The sequence below is a fragment of the Drosophila bipectinata genome, chromosome XL (assembly GCF_030179905.1).
Source record: "Drosophila bipectinata strain 14024-0381.07 chromosome XL, DbipHiC1v2, whole genome shotgun sequence".
NCBI lineage: Eukaryota > Metazoa > Arthropoda > Insecta > Diptera > Drosophilidae > Drosophila > Drosophila bipectinata.
This window is the reverse complement of record NC_091734.1, coordinates 3,136,742-3,154,279: the sequence shown is the minus strand read 5'-3', so window position 1 is coordinate 3,154,279 and position 17,538 is coordinate 3,136,742. Positions and strand designations below refer to the sequence as shown.

General features: G+C 35.0%; 3 protein-coding genes across 3 annotated transcripts; 1 reads left to right on the top strand and 2 right to left on the bottom strand.

The window, feature by feature from the left end:
• Positions 1-531: 531 nt before the first annotated feature.
• On the bottom strand, positions 532-2,888 carry LOC108120494 (uncharacterized). Its single transcript, XM_017234197.3, has 3 exons — positions 2,528-2,888; positions 1,882-2,002; positions 532-762 (listed from the first exon to the last, which is right to left on the bottom strand). Exons 1-3 carry the CDS (start codon positions 2,730-2,732, stop codon positions 639-641), a joined length of 450 nt encoding a protein of 149 aa, XP_017089686.2. The 5' UTR covers positions 2,733-2,888; the 3' UTR covers positions 532-638.
• Positions 2,889-5,653: 2,765 nt separating this feature from the next.
• On the bottom strand, positions 5,654-7,346 carry LOC108120490 (uncharacterized). The gene is made up of 3 exons (XM_017234193.3): positions 6,717-7,346; positions 5,972-6,104; positions 5,654-5,887 (listed from the first exon to the last, which is right to left on the bottom strand). Exons 1-3 carry the CDS (start codon positions 6,901-6,903, stop codon positions 5,779-5,781), a joined length of 429 nt encoding a protein of 142 aa, XP_017089682.2. The 5' UTR covers positions 6,904-7,346; the 3' UTR covers positions 5,654-5,778.
• A 264-nt stretch (positions 7,347-7,610) lies between these two features.
• LOC108120488 (uncharacterized) lies at positions 7,611-11,996 on the top strand. The gene is made up of 4 exons (XM_070278199.1): positions 7,611-7,617; positions 9,959-10,159; positions 10,230-10,344; positions 11,281-11,996. Exons 2-4 carry the CDS (start codon positions 10,045-10,047, stop codon positions 11,444-11,446), a joined length of 396 nt encoding a protein of 131 aa, XP_070134300.1. The 5' UTR covers positions 7,611-7,617; positions 9,959-10,044; the 3' UTR covers positions 11,447-11,996.
• The last annotated feature ends 5,542 nt before the right edge of the window (positions 11,997-17,538 follow it).

Here is a 17,538-nt window from a genome sequence, read left to right as displayed (position 1 = left end):
TCTATCTATCTAGGTATTTGGGTGTCTCTTTGTATGTGTGTGTGTGTGGGTGTTTCAGGATTCAGGATTGTGTCCCTTTGTTTATTTGTTTGTTTGTCGTTTATTACGGAACCGGAAATAAACTAAAAGCCAGCCGAAAAGGAAAGTGAAGGAAATTGCCTGCAGCCACCGGCCACCAATTCCATAAACACCTCTCTCTGGCAACCTCTCGCCGTGGCTCCCCAAGTGCCTCAAGTGGCAAGTGGCAAGTGGTAAGTGGCAAATGACAAGTGGAGAACACTGGCAGACACAATTCATCATAGACTCCTTGAGAAAGTTCTTCAAGAAAGCCGATTGGCTTTAAAAGACTAAAACTAAATGATTTGTTTTTACTTCAAAGGGGTTGTTTTTAAATACAAAATGTTTAAACTTAATTCTAAAATATTTAAATATTATTATTAAAAATTTATTAATTAATCAATTCTTTAAAACAACAAAACAAACTTTGTTTAAGGCAGTAAACCTCTTTTTATTGAAGCATACATCTCATAGTCATGAAAAATACTCGATTAACAAAAAAAAAAACGAAGCAGGTGGCTCAGGTGAAGGCGTTGCTTGAGAAGGAGGCGTGGCTGGAGGATAACATTTCCCGGATGACGTCAGAGGTTGGGCTCCTTGCCGAAAAAGGAGAAGGTCTCGTTGCAGCGGATTTCGTAGCAGTCCGGGAAGGAGGTGAAGTGCCTCGACAATCGCAGATCGAATATGAATTCGCAGTACGGATAACTGCAATCAAAACAAAAAAATGGAGAAAAAAATAATAAAAAATACAATTCAAGAGAAAGGTTTGTTTAGAACCTCAACTTTGATACCCTTAATGGTTTTGGGAATTTAAAAACAAAGGTCTTGGAATTATGAAGTTAAACATATGGATTTCATGGGGATACTTAAAATTACTTAAGGTTTAAGGATTTAAGAAACATATACATAGGTAGAGGGATATGAAAATGGAAAAAAATAGGGGAAGACCAGTAGGCAGACAACCAAGGACATAGCTTTAAGATAAACTATCGAATAAACTAGAGAAAACTATCGGAAATGAAAACAGGCAAATACCGAAGAGGACAATCAGGCAACAGTATTACGGACAAACTATTGGATAAACGAAGACAATAGGTCCTTAAATAGGCGGGAAAACGCCAAAGGATAAACTATCAAAAATAAAATACCAATTAAAGTATCGAAAAACAAACTATCGCACCAAATTATCGGTTAAACTATCGATATAATTAAAGAACAAAGCTTTATCTTCTCTAAAACATGATCTTGTAACCAAAAAATTGAAGATAATCCCTTTACGATTCATATCATACCCCAAAACCATAATACCCTTTGATAGAGTATCAAAAAAATAAACGTTGAACCAAAAATATACTGAACAAACACCAGAAGCCATTTTTCGATGCACTGAAAATTGAATGGAATACTACTACATGGGTGGCACCAACACCCACCACGGGCAAGAAAACGTACGAGCTACCCCGATAAAATATTTATTCCAATGGCGATGGCGATGGCAGTATAAAAAGAAGCCAACACAAAAAGCCAACTTTGCTGCCAGCCATTTTAATTGTTATGCAATTCAAATACTATATAGTACTCGCATAGAGGAGACGTGTTGGTATGAGAGAGTGTTTGCTTGTTAGCCCCCAAAGCTCAAGTCCAAAATGGCCAAGAACCCCAAAGCTAAAGCCAAACAAGTTTATTTTAAAATGCAATTCACACTACAAAATAACAGGCATGCATAAATTGCAAATTGCAATGGGAGTATTGTATGGTTTGTATGGATTGGGTTTAGTTTTGGGGGCTTCATAGAATGGGTGGTTGAGTGATTACATAACTTACATTGGCGGAAACCAGAGAAAGCAACGATATGTGCAGAGTATACCAAAGGGTCGCTTAAATTGGCCATCTGGCGTTTGAATCGAACCGGTATTCTGTTTCTTCCAGCATTGTGATGCCCAACCTGTAAATGTTTTCAATACAAAGTATATTTTTATAAGTACTTTTTATAGATATCCAGGATTTATTTCTAGATATCTTTCTTTTTAAAGAAATTGCTCTAAGACTCTACTACAAGTTTTTAGGAGGTTTTAAGAATGTTTTTCACTATTTATTATTTTCTGAATTCATTTTATAGCTATTTACTTTGATTATTAAATAAAAATATATAAAATATCCAATACATTGTAAAATTAAATGAGAAGGCTCATTTTGTAAGCCTGTGTATAATATTCTTTTTAAAATATTTACTTAAAACTATATCAATTAGACAGAAAGATTAATTTCATTAATTTCTTATACTTATATACTTATAACCATATAATTGTCAAGTATACTTCAATTGATGACGTCAATTCTATACTATTATTATATCCAATAAAAAAAACACAAACACCCACTTAAAAAAAATTAAATGTTCCAAATACAACAAAAAACACACAATAAAAAAAAAAGAAAAGGAATTTTTAAAGAGAAAAACAAGACATACTTCCATAATTGTAATCACATAAACAACAAAGAATTAAAAGCAAAATAAATGCCACTGTTGTTGCTGTTGTTTTGCGTGTATATATCGGAGTGATCACTGTAGGTTTCGATGTTCTCGATGTTTCCATTTCACAACAATCGTAAACACAATCGGAATCGATATCGGAAACCGATTTTTGACTCTTAAATGATTCTGAAACTGCCATGAAAGTGACTTTTTTCAAAAAAGGCTTTTCGAAATTATGGATTTTTGAATTTTACGTATAACTGTTTACGGAATTTTGGGGTTTTTATTTTTTGTTTGGATTTGCGCTGCGTGGATATGTCTCGGCGCGGTTTTAACCGCGAGTGTGCCGTACCGAAAAACGCTAGCGAAACGAGCAAATCAAAAATAATATAAACAAGCCAAAACGGGCAAAGAAATGCCACGGGCTTCTGTCTGGGTTCTCTGTATTTAAATTGATGCCAATTGATAAATTATCGCATGCAACTGTGTGGGTAGCCAGCCCATCATGCCTTTCTTCCTTTTGGTTTTTTTTATGGGTATTTGCCACCTCAGCGTATTGCTAATGTAATTACTGCACTGGAAGAAAAATATTGTGGGTCTTGAGGCTTACAAGTTATTGAGAGGATAAAGGAACACTTAAATTTAAGTCAAACAATTTTTAATTTAAAAAGAGATACCTAGGGCCTTAGCTTCTATATAAAATAAAAGGCCAGAAGAGTACCGGGTATCATTTATTTTTTTTCCTTAGTCTTCTTTAATATAAATTGTTCATAAATAGAAAGTATTTTATTTAATTAATAAAAAATATATTTCCCCTTAATTAAAAAAAAAACAAAATAATATTATAAATTAATACCTTTCTCCGTGTAATCACCCCTACGTTTCTCAGCTTTTGAATACTCAGTTGAACGTTTTGGTTTCCATTTCGGTTTCAGTTTCGGCATTCATTTCGGAATCCATGCATCTGTATCTGTAATCGTAGTAGGTGCATCTGTATCTTTATCCGTATCTGTATCTGCCACTGTTGTTGACACCTTTTGAAAAATGTGGGGGGGAGGGTGGTGCAGAAGGATGATTGGGTGGCCGGAATAGATTGCATTCTGGGAATGTAAACTGCATTTTCAGTGTGAAAATATTTGATCCATCTAACTGGTCGGGTAATCAGTCATAATCATTGCAATGGAATGCCAAATATTCAGACTGAAATTCGAATATATGTATGATGAATCATATCAAGTACTAAAGGATGCTTTTGAATGATTTATTTCGGTTTCATTTTTCCTCTTGCAGCTAAAGGTATCTATGGTATGCAACTATTTATAAAACATAATTCATTACATGGACACTTAAAAATTGGCATTGCAATTGTGACTGCACCACGACAGCATATATTGTCGTAATACGCAATTAATTTGTTTATAACTATTTCAAAATAATCTAATTCCCAGCCCCCGAGAAATTGCCGTAATTTGCCAATCAACATTGAAATAGAAGCCACCAACGAGAACGACAAACGCCAACGCACTCAACGCACCCATATAGAACCCATATACCATCCACATGCCAGCAAACTACGCACTACGATCTTTTTCCCAGATCCCCATTAATATATATCTATGTACATATATGTATGTCTGTGCGCATATATATATATGGTATTTTTTTTTTTTATATGGCATTTTAAACGCACAACGACCACGACCCAAATCCCAGTTATGAATACAAACAGACGGATCCGAAACAAACCAAACCGAGAATCGAGTTGATTTGAGTTAAAATTGCTTGATCTTCTGTTGCGGGTCCGTTGGCCTTCAGCGATCAATGTCATTTCGTTTGATTCCATTAAAGTGCGGGCCCCATCTGGCCAAACATCAAAATAAATAAGAGTACGTCAACAAAAAAAAATAAAAACTTAAATATTATTAAAACCCTCACGAAGTCTTGGAGTTAAAGCTTCCTTTGCTTAGAAAGGCCTTACTTTAAAACTTTAACCAAAACTTGAAAACCCTTTACTAAGAGTATCCAAAATTAAAGCTACTTCTCAGGTTCGACCCCCAAAGTCAAATAATTTTTATTTCATTTTGTTTGAATACCAATCCAAAAAGCCAAAAGAGGAACCCTTCTTCTGACCCAGGTGCGCGCGTCAGTTAACAGCTCCATTGACTACAGCCACATAATTTATCTTATTTTTAGACACCCTGGAAAAACTCACCCACACCATCCAAATAATGGCCAAAATATCAGGGTGGAGGAGGTGGAGCAGTGTGGGAGTATACAAATTTTTGCAAGGAAACGCTTTGGCATAACTTTGACGGGCTTATAAATGTCCAACGATTTATTTGCGGCTGTTTGGCGCGAAGCAAAAAGTTCAGGTATAACCATTTGGTTGTAGACTATACAAGTTTGGTTAACTCCCCCTCCCATCCCCCTCAAGCTACCAAAAATCCCCACACCACCATTTTGGCCATCAACTTGGAACGGATATATAGCTTTTAACCGGAAAAAAATACCAAAAAAAAAGAAAAGAAACATAAACGTTGGTAACAAAGTGTTTCAAATTTGTTTACTGCAAAAAGTGGATTGCTTTTTGGCCCAGCTCAGCTCAGGTATGTGGCCAGGTAATTGGGCGTGGCCCGCCCCAAACCTCTTACCAAAAAAAAAAGAGAGAGAGAAAGGAGGAGGATGGTCCATTGATAGCTTTTGTGGCTTTTCAACTTTGCCATCAAATGGAGTGCGAACAGGAGCGTTGTTGACTCTTTGGCTTTTCCAGTAACTTTAAGTAGACAATTGCCATGAACTTTGGCCCTTTCTGAACAAAAAAGTCTATATATTTTGCTCTAAGAAACTACTATTTCACACTACTTACCAAATGGGAATTTAGGGGAAAATAAAATCAAAGTGGTTCACAAAATATAAGACACAGATGAGGTTCGAAATTGTTACAGAAACTTTTACCTGTTTATTTTTTCACATTAATAGGAAATGTTCGTGGATATTCTTTAATTATTTATTTAGTTTATTATTGTATTTATTTTTTAATCTCCCCAAAGCCACAAATAAAACCACAAATATTTTCATAAATTAAATTTTTTCTTTTATCATCATAATTACTCCCCCAGACATGATATAAAATTTACCAAATAATCAGACTTATGCTATATAAAAAAAAAAAAACCAAAAAAAAACAAATAACAGAGAATAAAAAAAAATAGCTTAAAACTGCACTGAAAATAAATACACTTAGTTTACTCAAAGTAATTCAAGAGCGTACACTTGACGTTGGTGCAGTCGGGTAGTGAAGTGAACAGCACGCAGGATAACTTATAATCGTAGATGAACTCGCAAGTGGGAAAACTACATTTATAAAAGGATACAAAAAGAGAAAAAAAACAAATTATTAAGAACTCGAAGAATTGGATAAAACACACTCTCACTCACCTGGTGGTGAAGAACCAGGTGCACTTGAAATTGCACAATATGCCGTAGGGCTTCTTCAGTTGTTCCTTTTTATTGACGACTGTGTTCTGCAGATTGTAGCCATCATAGCGACGCCAGCAGTGGTTAATGTTGCCTAAAAAAATGTATTTAAAAATAATTATATTTATTATTAAAGTTTAAAATTAAATATTCTGATCAAACAACATGGTTATCTGCTCGATAACCGATGGTTTTAAGGCTTTTGATATTCTCTAATGCTTTGTAAAAAATCTAAGTATTAAAAAGATCCAATTCGATATGTTTAAACTAAGATTTCGATTTTTTTCGATAAATTTCACTAATTTTTTTTACTTTCCGATAGCCAGCTTATAGTTTGTTTAAGGCTTATAAAGTATTATGCTTTAGAATGAGTCTTAAAATGTTTAATGAACTCCAAAGATAATCCAAATGGTCTCCTTGAGGAAATCAAATTTCAAATTTAAATTTTAGAAATATTTATCGATACATTTCCGTGTTTTTATTCAGTTTTTGTCGATGTTTTAGATAGATCTATTTTATTTTAAACTCTTTAAGATTCTTTCTTTGTAAGTATTTCTTCTATTTGTATGAAGTTTAAACTCTAACTATTATTTTATTCGATAAATTTCACTTTCCAGATAGCTTTTTTTAATCGAATACCTAAACCTTTAATCTAATTTTATCGATTTTTGTCGATATATTTATGAAATTCCTATTGATTACTTACGCCTTATATGATGACTGCCGCCGTGATGGTGAAAGTCTCTTCCCTCCATCTGACCCCCGTGGCCATTGGTGGCCGCCACGCCCACACCCCAGCCACCGGCCCCGCCCCTAGTGCCGCCCCCGAAGAGCAGCAAATACCAGAGCACCAGCGAGCTGACGATGAAGATGTAAGTCACTAATTTTGGCATTCTCACTGACACAAGCCTCGTAGTTTTTGTTTGTGTCTCTAAAGAGGGGTTTTCCTCTTTTTTTTGTTTTTGCTGTGCGCCTTGGCTTGCACTTTCGACTGCACTTTCCACTTTCGCCTGCTTTCTCCGGGTAAGTGCAAGGCTTTGTTTGGCCAGCTAAACGGTGGTGGTGGTGCCGGTGCCGAATGATGGTGTGTGAATGATAGTGGCGAGTGGGTGTGCGAGTGTGTGTTGGGCTGTCGCTATGGCTGTTGGTTTCGTTGCCGCAAATGCGAATGTCGCCCCTGCACTGAATACATTTTCCAAAAAATAATACGAATTTGTCGCTTAAATCTTTTGTCGGATCTCGTCGACTCGTCGGTTCGTCGGTCGGTCTCCCAAAGCAAACTGCCTCCGATTTGGCTTCAGGTCGCTCCGGTCCACTAGTCCATCAGTCCACCAGTCCACCAACCAGTCCACTAGTCCACACAATGTGTGTGTTTATTTTCAGATTGGATTGGATTCATCCATCCATCTTTTTGGACAACGGACACCATCAATTTCAGCGCGTATATGCTCCTCTTGTATCCGTCTGTCCATCTGTCCGTTTGTCACTCATTTTCCTAATTTAAATAATCAAATGTGAATTAGCTGGGTTCGGTTGGGGGTAATAACATGCCGAAAACTAAAGGGGCATTGTGCATCCAGTTGTGACTCTTGTGCCCATCTATGTAGGTGAGTAACTCTTCTCTCTCTCTTCGAAAAAATGTATGTAGAGCATTTTTAGAAAATATTTTGGGATTCCCCGACTTTTTATTATTTTTCAAGTTTCTAATTAATAAAATCAGTGGCATTAGAGTCTTTTCGAGAATATAGATTTTCTTTTAAAATGATTTCCAACTACATTCACCTTTCTCCAGCCAGAAACCTGGGACAATGAGCCAGCTAGTCAAAGCGGCTATAAATTAAAATTTTATTTAGCTGCAGTTGACAATTTATTTGCATTTCATTTACGACAAAAGCGAGCCAGCAAGAAAAGTACAGAACACGAAAAAAAATTAAAAACGATGTTATATGAGAAATTAAGAGTTACGACTATTTTTTATGGTTGGAGGAAGATGTAGCTTAAAAAAAAAGGTTAAAAAGAGCTCTTAAGACTTTATTTGCTAGAACCAGTTGAGAATTGCAATGAAGAAAGACATGTCTAGACATGAAAAATTATTCTAATAAAAGGTTTTGAAGAAGATAAAGACCTAAAGACTTAAAAACCAATTGAGAATTATAATTAAAATAAAGCTAAACGAAATACAGGATAATATTAAATAGAAATATAAAGAGGCAAAGAATTAATGTTTTATTGATTTGTAAAAAACCAATATACCCTGTCAAGCTAATAGGTAGCAAAAGGAAAAAGAAGCCAGCAAAGAAAGCCTTACATCATAAAGGGAAAGCACAGGAACAAGTGTCCACAGGGATTGGCATTGGGAATGGGTATGAGGTATGATGGGGGTATAGCCACCAAGGAAAGGAAGCGATGGTGGGTGAGAAATGCGGTGACACTCCTACAATGTGGTTATGCCACTGTGGTGCAGAAAATGGTTGGTGGGGAGCACATGCAGTGGTGATGGTGGTGGTGCTGGTGGCAACTTGTAAGAAAATGCAATGAAACGAAATGAATGTCGCTGAATGAACGAATGGATGAATGCATGCATAACTAACACGACACAAAAATGAACGGAAAAAGAAGGTCGTCCTGCCAAGAGGGGTGTATGGAGGATGTATGGAGGTGTATGGGTGTGACACGTTACATGTTCCTCTTATGATATCCTTAGGTTTTTGTGTGGAATGGGGTATTTGGGGTGACTCGGTGGGGTTAAAACGGAGAACTGGTTGAATGAAGTGTTTGACAACACTTTAACTTGATTAAAAATTTAATAGCCAGCAGGGCAAACATTGTACCATTGCTGGCAAAATACGGGGGGTTCAAGGGGTTAAGGGGTAAAGAGTCCTGGATTCGTCTCAATTGGATTGCACAAGTTGCCACAACATATCCTGTCTCTCTATCCGTCTGTCGGGTTAAGCTAACGAATGCATTTCATTAAGATTTGCCACCAAACCTTCTGCCATCTGACATTTTCATTTTAAAAATTACCAAAAATTCAATTTTCGATGTCGTTTTTGGCTTAATTGAATAAAAAGCGTTTACAAAATATATCTCAATTCAAGTAAATGTATTACGGAACTGTGTTTTTGTTTGTTGATTACGAGACTTAATAATTTAATAAAAAAGGAAGAGAATTTTAAGCTTTTGATGTAAAAGATATAATAACTTTCCAGTTTTTAGGGCAATAATCCCTTTTTGAGGTATTTTTTTTTAGAATTCTCAATTAGTTCTGTACTTAAAATCACCCAAGAATGGTATTTTTATTAAGAAATTAATTTAAAATATCAGAGGTTTCTTTACAAAAGGTAGGGCTTACCTATTTTAGTATTTAAACTAGTTCTTTTAATACCTTTATAAGCTTTTACTAGTTCCTTTATAATCTATTCCTACAGCCCTAGATTACCGTATGGTAACGGAACCCTTCTCCCTCTCTATCGCTCTTTCTTTCTGTCTTTTATTTGTCTCTTTCAATTAAACATTAATATGTATGATGCTTTTGGCATTAATTGTGCAAACATTCTAGAACAATTTGAGGCAACAAAGTGCTGTAAATGAGAAATGGACGCCGACGCCCCAAAAAGCAGATAAACCGCCTGACCCGAGAGAGTGGCGTCTTCAATTAAATAGTAATACACAATAATCAACGGAGCCGAAAACAAAAAAAAACACAAAATAACACCGAAAGAACCTCGACTTTAAGATACCTTATAATAAATTAAATTTTAGATTTTATAAAATAATACAAGACCTACACATAAGAGTTATTGTTTCTATAAATTTTAAAGATATTATAAGATTTTATTATTGGTCTTGGAACATCATTTAAAAACCTATACTTTTTCTTTAAAATTTATTTACAGGGTATCAAATAACAACTTGATGATTAACTCTCCGTATTTTTTTCTTTTCTAGGCATATATGCCCTATGTACGGAGCAAATATCGCCGATCGGAGTCCGGATCCGAGTCAGTGCAGCTTGGAACACCAACGCGTTCGCAATGTCTCCGGAACGTTACGAAAATTTTGGTTACGGTATCACCGTAGTCCTACTCCTGTTTGTATTCTCTCTAGACCAGGTTGCCGGCTACTCGGGTCTGATACCAGCCGATGAAGGTAAGTGACTCATCTCCCCTGGGAAAGTATTCCCATTTTATATTCCATTTCAAACCATGTGAATCATCAGCTAATCCCGGAAAGTGCATCTACCGTGGGGACACCCTGGAACTGGGAGTCAACAATGGCATCTCGCCCTGCCAGCGGTTGACCTGCTATGAAGATGGTTCCATTCTTATAGAGGGGTGAGTATTGGGTACTGAGGTTTAAAATAAATAGAATAGAGAACTAACTTAGAAAAAATCTAAAGAGCTTTTATTAAAATATATTAAAAAAGATTATTGGCTTGCTAAGTGGAAGTTAAAGCTTGAAAATATTTAAAATTAAAAGAAAACTCTAATAGATTTGATTTTGAGACTAGTTTCTAAACTTCCAAAAAAATATTTAAAAAATAAATATTTTTATTCAAGATTTCGAACTCTTACCTTGAAAATATCGAAAATCAAAGAAGAAAAGCTACTAGACTTCATTTCTTCACTGTTTTTGATTATTTCAACCTTTATTTTTTTGTAAATTAAATTTTATAATATACAAATTTTCTCTAAGTGCTTTTTGTAGCAAAATGTTTGTTGCTGATAAGACAGACTCACTTTGAACACACACGCTCATTCATACTTGTGCTTTTAACGTGACGCCAAAGATGACGCGAGATGTCAAGAACTTGCGACTTTTTTTTTTTTTTATTTCATTCCCCCAAGGAAGCCGTACCCCCCTAGATGTGGGGATCTCTAATTTGTAGGTCAAGCCAAGAGAGAGATGGAGCCAAATGAAATGCTCTGGAGGGCGGGAAACTCGGTTTAGGTTGCGGCTTTTCAAGAAGAAGGAGACAAAACTCAATTGAGGGAAACTGAAAGTTTTGCCCCAGATCCAGAAATGGGATTTGCACTTTAGGTTTTATTTTTATAAAATATATATTATTATTTTTTTTTTTTTGTGCTTTGACAGAGTTTTTTAGAAGGGAGAGCCCTTCGAAAATCTTTTTAGACACAAAGTTATGGTTTTAAGTGGAAAGCGAAAAAGTTTCTCCACCAGTTTTGTTTATTTAATTTTCTTAAATTGAGTAGAAAAAGTAATATTCGTTTAATTATAATTTGAATAATAAGAATAATTTTATCTTTTAGATGTGGCAAGCCACGTTTTGTGGACTGCAACCGCGGCGAGCGCTTAAATCCCGGCGAACCATTCCCGGATTGCTGCAAACTGAGATTCAAGTGCAAGAAACCCGGAGCTGCTCCGGACTATATCGACTGGGATGCTGCCACAAATGCCAGGATTGACCGGAATTAGCCAGAAGTTGGTCCGGACGGAGTGCCAAGGAGATCTAAAATCCCTTTCATTAATTTTCTAATTTATTTTTCAACTTGTACATCTCAATAAGTTTTGTTGTTTTTTTTTTTTATGTATTTCTAATGAAAACCATATGTTTCTTTTTTTCGCGCGTGTGAGTGTTTTTTTTTTTTTGACATCTGGTTGTGTGCTGAATGGTTTTTTTTTTATATATATATTTTGTGTCGAGCCAGAAGAAATTGTTTAATTACTGGGCCAACTCGCTCATAAACAGCAATTAGGGCGGATCCTGCCCCCTCGAGTGGCCCTCCAGTGGCGGTACTGCCGTGGCAAGACCAACAGAAACACTGTAAAAGATTTCTGTTTTTTGATAATTAATTAATACATTTTTTACTGAATAATAAAATGATTAAATTGCTTTTAATCAGGTCCTAACATGGTTTTGTAGTACAGTCCCCTATGAATCTGCATCATAACCTTAAAAAATGTTATCGATAGTTGTGCATTGGCATCATAGCCTAAAAAAAATATATCAATATTCTTAACCATATTTTTTTTGGGAAACTTTCCTCTTTAAGAAGTAAACTAACTTCGGTTTCAGTGCCTCAACAGTTGCAGTACCAGAAAGGCAGCACCAGTTGCAGTTGTAAAAATAAAACGCCACCTTTTGTCGCGAAAACGTTAATTAGTGCGCAATAATGAACGAGAAAATGGCGGAGAAATTTAACCTGAACATGTGTGTGTGTATCTAGGGAGTCTCTCTGTGTGTATGTGTGTGTCTGGGGTTGTGTGCATGTCTGAGAATGGGGAAGGGGGAGGAGAACTCTTGCACGTGTTGCAAGTTCTGTGTGACAACTAACTCCACTTTCCTAACGAAAGCAATCAAGGTGAGCAAATTACTCAATTAGTTCGAAAGCTGCTAATGACCTTCTTCCGCAGCAATTGATTAGAAAGAGAGGTGTGGGATTAAAAGCAGACCATCTCTTTCGGTTTTAAAAGAATCTTGGGGGAAAACTTTTGGAATTTTTTTTTTGGTATTAAAATAGAAAATATATTTAAAAAAATATTTCTTTAACCTTCTGCCCGATTGCTGATTAGCCATGTTGTCCTTACATCGAAATAAATCGATTTTTTCGTGTAAAAATATTGAGAAAACCACTTGCACCTTATGGTTATATAAAAATTTAATTTTCTTTTCCATTCTCAAGGCAATTGCAACTTGCAACATATACACACACGACCAAAGACCTTGTCTGGAACGTTGTCGTTTATTATTATTCTCCGTGTGTGAGAAAGTGCAGAATCATTCCCTAGCCCTGTTGTTGCTACTCAATTTATTTCTGGCTTGTACTAGTTGACTCTTTTAATAACCAATTTGGCACAAAGTCGGTGGCAACTTGAGGGATATTAGCGTTGCTCCGCAGTCCGGACTCCCCAGTCTGGCAGTCCCGCAAAACTTTCTACCTTGGCACAGACTCACAATGTTTGTAGTGGCTTTTACGAGGGGGAGGTCTGAGAAAAAAATATATATATTTTTATATATATACTGCGGCTCAGGTCCGTGTATTATGAAAAGCTCATCTAATTTCAATCAATTGTGTGTCGGGTAGGAAACGGAAATTTAAAGAGATACCTTAAAGGGCGAGAAACGGAAAATGAAATTAGACAACGGATCACATGCACCATCAACTGGCAAAAATGGCAAAAAGTCAAGCAATCTGGAGACGACTCAACCGGAATAGGGCCAGAATCAAGACCCGGATTAACTCCCTGCACTTGTCATAAACTCAGAAATTGGGGAGGAAAGCAAAAAATCGTCGTGGAAGGAGCCCCGAGTTCAGCGAACCACTTAATCATATCAGCACAATAAGTCAACGTGGCACGAGCAGGTGGAGAGGCGGGCAATAAAATTAAATCCTTGCCGCCGCGCTTTTGTAACCCCATAAAAAAAATATATATATGTATATGTATGTACATACATACGTTATAGGAATAAGAATAAAAATACACTCAGTAAAGCCAAAAGAAAAATTCAGCCGTAATAAGTAAGCAAAATCAATGGCCAAGTCACCTTGAAGTCAGCTTGAAAGCCAGTTGCCGTTTCTCGTCACGCAAAAACGAAAAAGTTCTAATAGAATTTTTGGGTTGAAATTTAAATAGAGAATTCCAGAAATACTCTAATATTGAGAATAAAAATTAAAATTTAGCAGGAAAATATATATAGGAGAATATTACTTTTCCAGCGATAGGAATTCCTGGTTTTCGTTACTGCAATTTGTAATATTCTTGAAATTTTGTAAAGACAAAAATCAATATATTTTTTTTTCATTTCTTATATTATTTAACGATAAAATAAAATTATAGGACATCATGAAAGATTGATATTGAACGGAAAAAATAAAGAAAATAGGCTTACAAGTGCGCCACTAATGCGTCTTGTGTTCCAAAATGTATTCTCAGTTTTCGTCAGAGATTTCTACTGAAACAGATATACTTGAAATTTTATAAAGAAAAAAATCCACCTATTCGGAATGGGAACATATATGAATATGTATAAAACAAATTATAAGAGGCCACATGGAAGAGTAATATAGGATGAAAAAAAATGAAAATAAGCTTACAAATACTATATTATATATGTTTTTCGTAAGAGATTTCTACTGAAACAGATATACTTGAAACTTTATAAAGAAAAAAATCCATCTATTCGGAATGGGAACATATACATATGAATATGTATATAACAAATTATAAGAGGCCACATGGAAAAGTAATATAGGATGAATAAAAAAGAAAATTAGCTTACAAGTACAATTCTGTATTTCAGTGTCAGAGTTAGTATTCCCAGTTTTCAAATGATTTTTACGGAAACGGATATTCTTGAAATTTTGTAAAGAACATAGTCCATTATTTAAAATTGAAAAAAATTCTTCCTGCGGAAGCAGCCTTTGGCTAAACCACTTGAAGTCAAGTCGAATATGTAATTCTTCAAAATTCTAGCAATCAACAGTGGACGTGGACGAGTTTCACTTATTACCGCTGCAAGAATATTTTTTTGGATTTTTGGCGCCAAAAGAACAGAAGCGCAAAACGCAGAGGAACTGCTTAAAATGGTTAAAACCACTTTAAATTAAAGGAGGAAATAAGAGTCCACATAAACCATAGTACATAAACCACCAACTTCTAATAAAATAACACCATTTTAACTAAAGAATTAATAAGAACCTCGAAGCTCTTTGACGCCAATCTTAACCGAGGTACATATATTACCACTGAGAGTATTTTTTTTTTTGGCGCCAAATAATGGCGGCAGACTAAAACGGCGGAAAAAATCAGAATTCACATGGCTTTTCAACTTCCGAACTATGTATGTATAAAAAAAATGGATTTTACGCTTTTGAATCCTCTGATAAGAACTCTGAGAATAAATATGAAAATATTAGAGGAAAATATTACTTTTCTAGCTTTAATATTCTTGAAGTTTTGTAAAGACAAAAGTCCACGTTTTTTGTTTCATTTCTTAGATATACTTGAAATTTTGTAAAGAAAAAAATCCATCTATTCGGAATGGGAACATATATGAATATGTATATAACAAATTATAAGAGACCACATGAAAAAGTAATATAGGATGAAAAAAAAAACAGAAAATTAGCTGACAAATGCTATATTCCAAACTTTAGTATTCCCAGTTTTCGAGAGATTTTTACGGAAACGGATATACTTGAACTTTTATAAAGAAAAGAATCCATCTATGCGGAAAATACATCATTTATTCGAAATGGGAACATATATGTACATATGAATATGTATAAATTATAAGAGGCCACATGGAAGAGTAATATAGGATGAAAAAAAATGAAATCCCAGTTTTCGACCGATTTTTACGGAAACGGATATTCTTGAAATTTTGTAAAGAACGTAGTCCATCTATTTAGAATTGAAGAAAAATTCTTCCTGCGGAAGTAGGAGCGACCGCAATACAGCCTTTAGCTTCAACCCATTGAAGTCAAGTCGAATATCTAATTCTTCAAAATTCTAGCAATCAACAGTGGTCGTGGACGAGGTTCACTTATTACCGCTGCAAGAATATTTTTTTGAATTTTTGGCGCCAAAAGAACTGAAGCGCAAAACGCAGAGGAACTGCTTAAAATGGTTAAAACCACTTTAAATTAAAGGAGGAAATAAGAGTCCACATAAACCATAGTACATAAACCACCAACTTCTAATAAAATAAAACCATTTTAACTAAAGAATTAATAAGAACCTCCAAGCTCTTTGACGCCAATCTTAACCGAGGTATATTACCACTGAGAGTATTTTTTTTTTGGCGCCAAATAATGGCGGCAGATTAAAACGGCGGGAAAAATCAGAATTCACATGGCTTTTCAACTTCCAAACTAAGTATGTATAAAAAAAAAATTGATTTAACGCTTTTGAATCCTCTGATAAGAACTCTGAAATTAAATATGAAAATATAGGAGGAAAATATTACTTTTCTAGCTTTAATATTCTTGAAGTTTTGTAAAGACAAAAGTCCACGTTTTTTTTTCATTTCTTAGATATACTTGAAATTTTATAAAGAAAAGAATCCATCTATGCGGAAAATACATCATTTATTCGGAATGGGAACATATACATATGAATATGTATATAATAAATTGTAATAGGCCACATGGAAGAGTAATATAGGATGATAAAATATGAAATCCCAGTTTTCGAGATTTTTACGGAAACGGATATTCTTGAAATTTTGTAAAGAACGTAGTCAATCTATTTAGAATTGAAGAAAAATTCTTTCTGCGGAAGCAGTAGCGACCGCAATACAGCCTTTAGCTTCAACCCATTGAAGTCAAGTCGAATATCTAATTCTTCAAAATTCTAGCAATCAACAGTGGTAGTGGTCGTGGACGAGGTTCACTTATTACCACTATTACAATCTATTTAGAATTGAAGAAAAATTCTTTCTGCGGAAGCAGTAGCGACCGCAATACAGCCTTTAGCTTCAACCCATTGAAGTCAAGTCGAATATCTAATTCTTCAAAATTCTAGCAATCAACAGTGGTAGTGGTCGTGGACGAGGTTCACTTATTACCGCTGCAAGAATATTTTTTTGGATTTTTGGCGCCAAAAGAACAGAAGCGCAAAACGCAGAGGAACTGCTTAAAATGGTTAAAACCACTTTAAATTAAAGGGGGAAATAAGAGTCCACATAAACCATAGTACATAAACCACCAACTTCTAATAAAATAAAACCATTTTAACTAAAGAATTAATAAGAACCTCCAAGCTCTTTGACGCCAATCTTAACCGAGGTATATTACCACTGAGAGTATTTTTTTTTTTTGGCGCCAAATAATGGCGGCAGACTAAAACGGCGGAAAAAATCAGAATTCACATGGCTTTTCAACTTCGATTTTACGCTTTTGAATCCTCTGATAAGAACTCTGAGAATAAATATGAAAATATTGGAGAAAAATATTACTTTTCTAGCTTTAATATTCTTGAAATTTTGTAAAGACAAGTCCACGTTTTTTGTTTCATTTCTTAGATATACTTGAAATTTTTTAAAGAAAAAAATCCATCTATTCGGAATGGGAACATATATGAATATGTATATAACAAATTATAAGAGACCACATGGAAAAGTAATATAGGATGAAAAAAAAAAACAGAAAATTAGCTGACAAATGCTATATTCCAAACTTTAGTATTCCCAGTTTTCGAGAGATTTTTACGGAAACGGATATACTTGAACTTTTATAAAGAAAAGAATCCATCTATGCAGAAAATACATCATTTATTCGAAATGGGAACATATATGTACATATGAATATGTATAAATTATAAGAGGCCACATGGAAGAGTAACATAGGATGAAAAAAAATGAAATCCCAGTTTTCGACCGATTTTTACGGAAACGGATATTCTTGAAATTTTGTAAAGAACGTAGTCAATCTATTTAGAATTGAAGAAAAATTCTTCCTGCGGAAGCAGTAGCGACCGCAATACAGCCTTTAGCTTCAACCCATTGAAGTCAAGTCGAATATCTAATTCTTCAAAATTCTAGCAATCAACAGTGGACGTGGTCG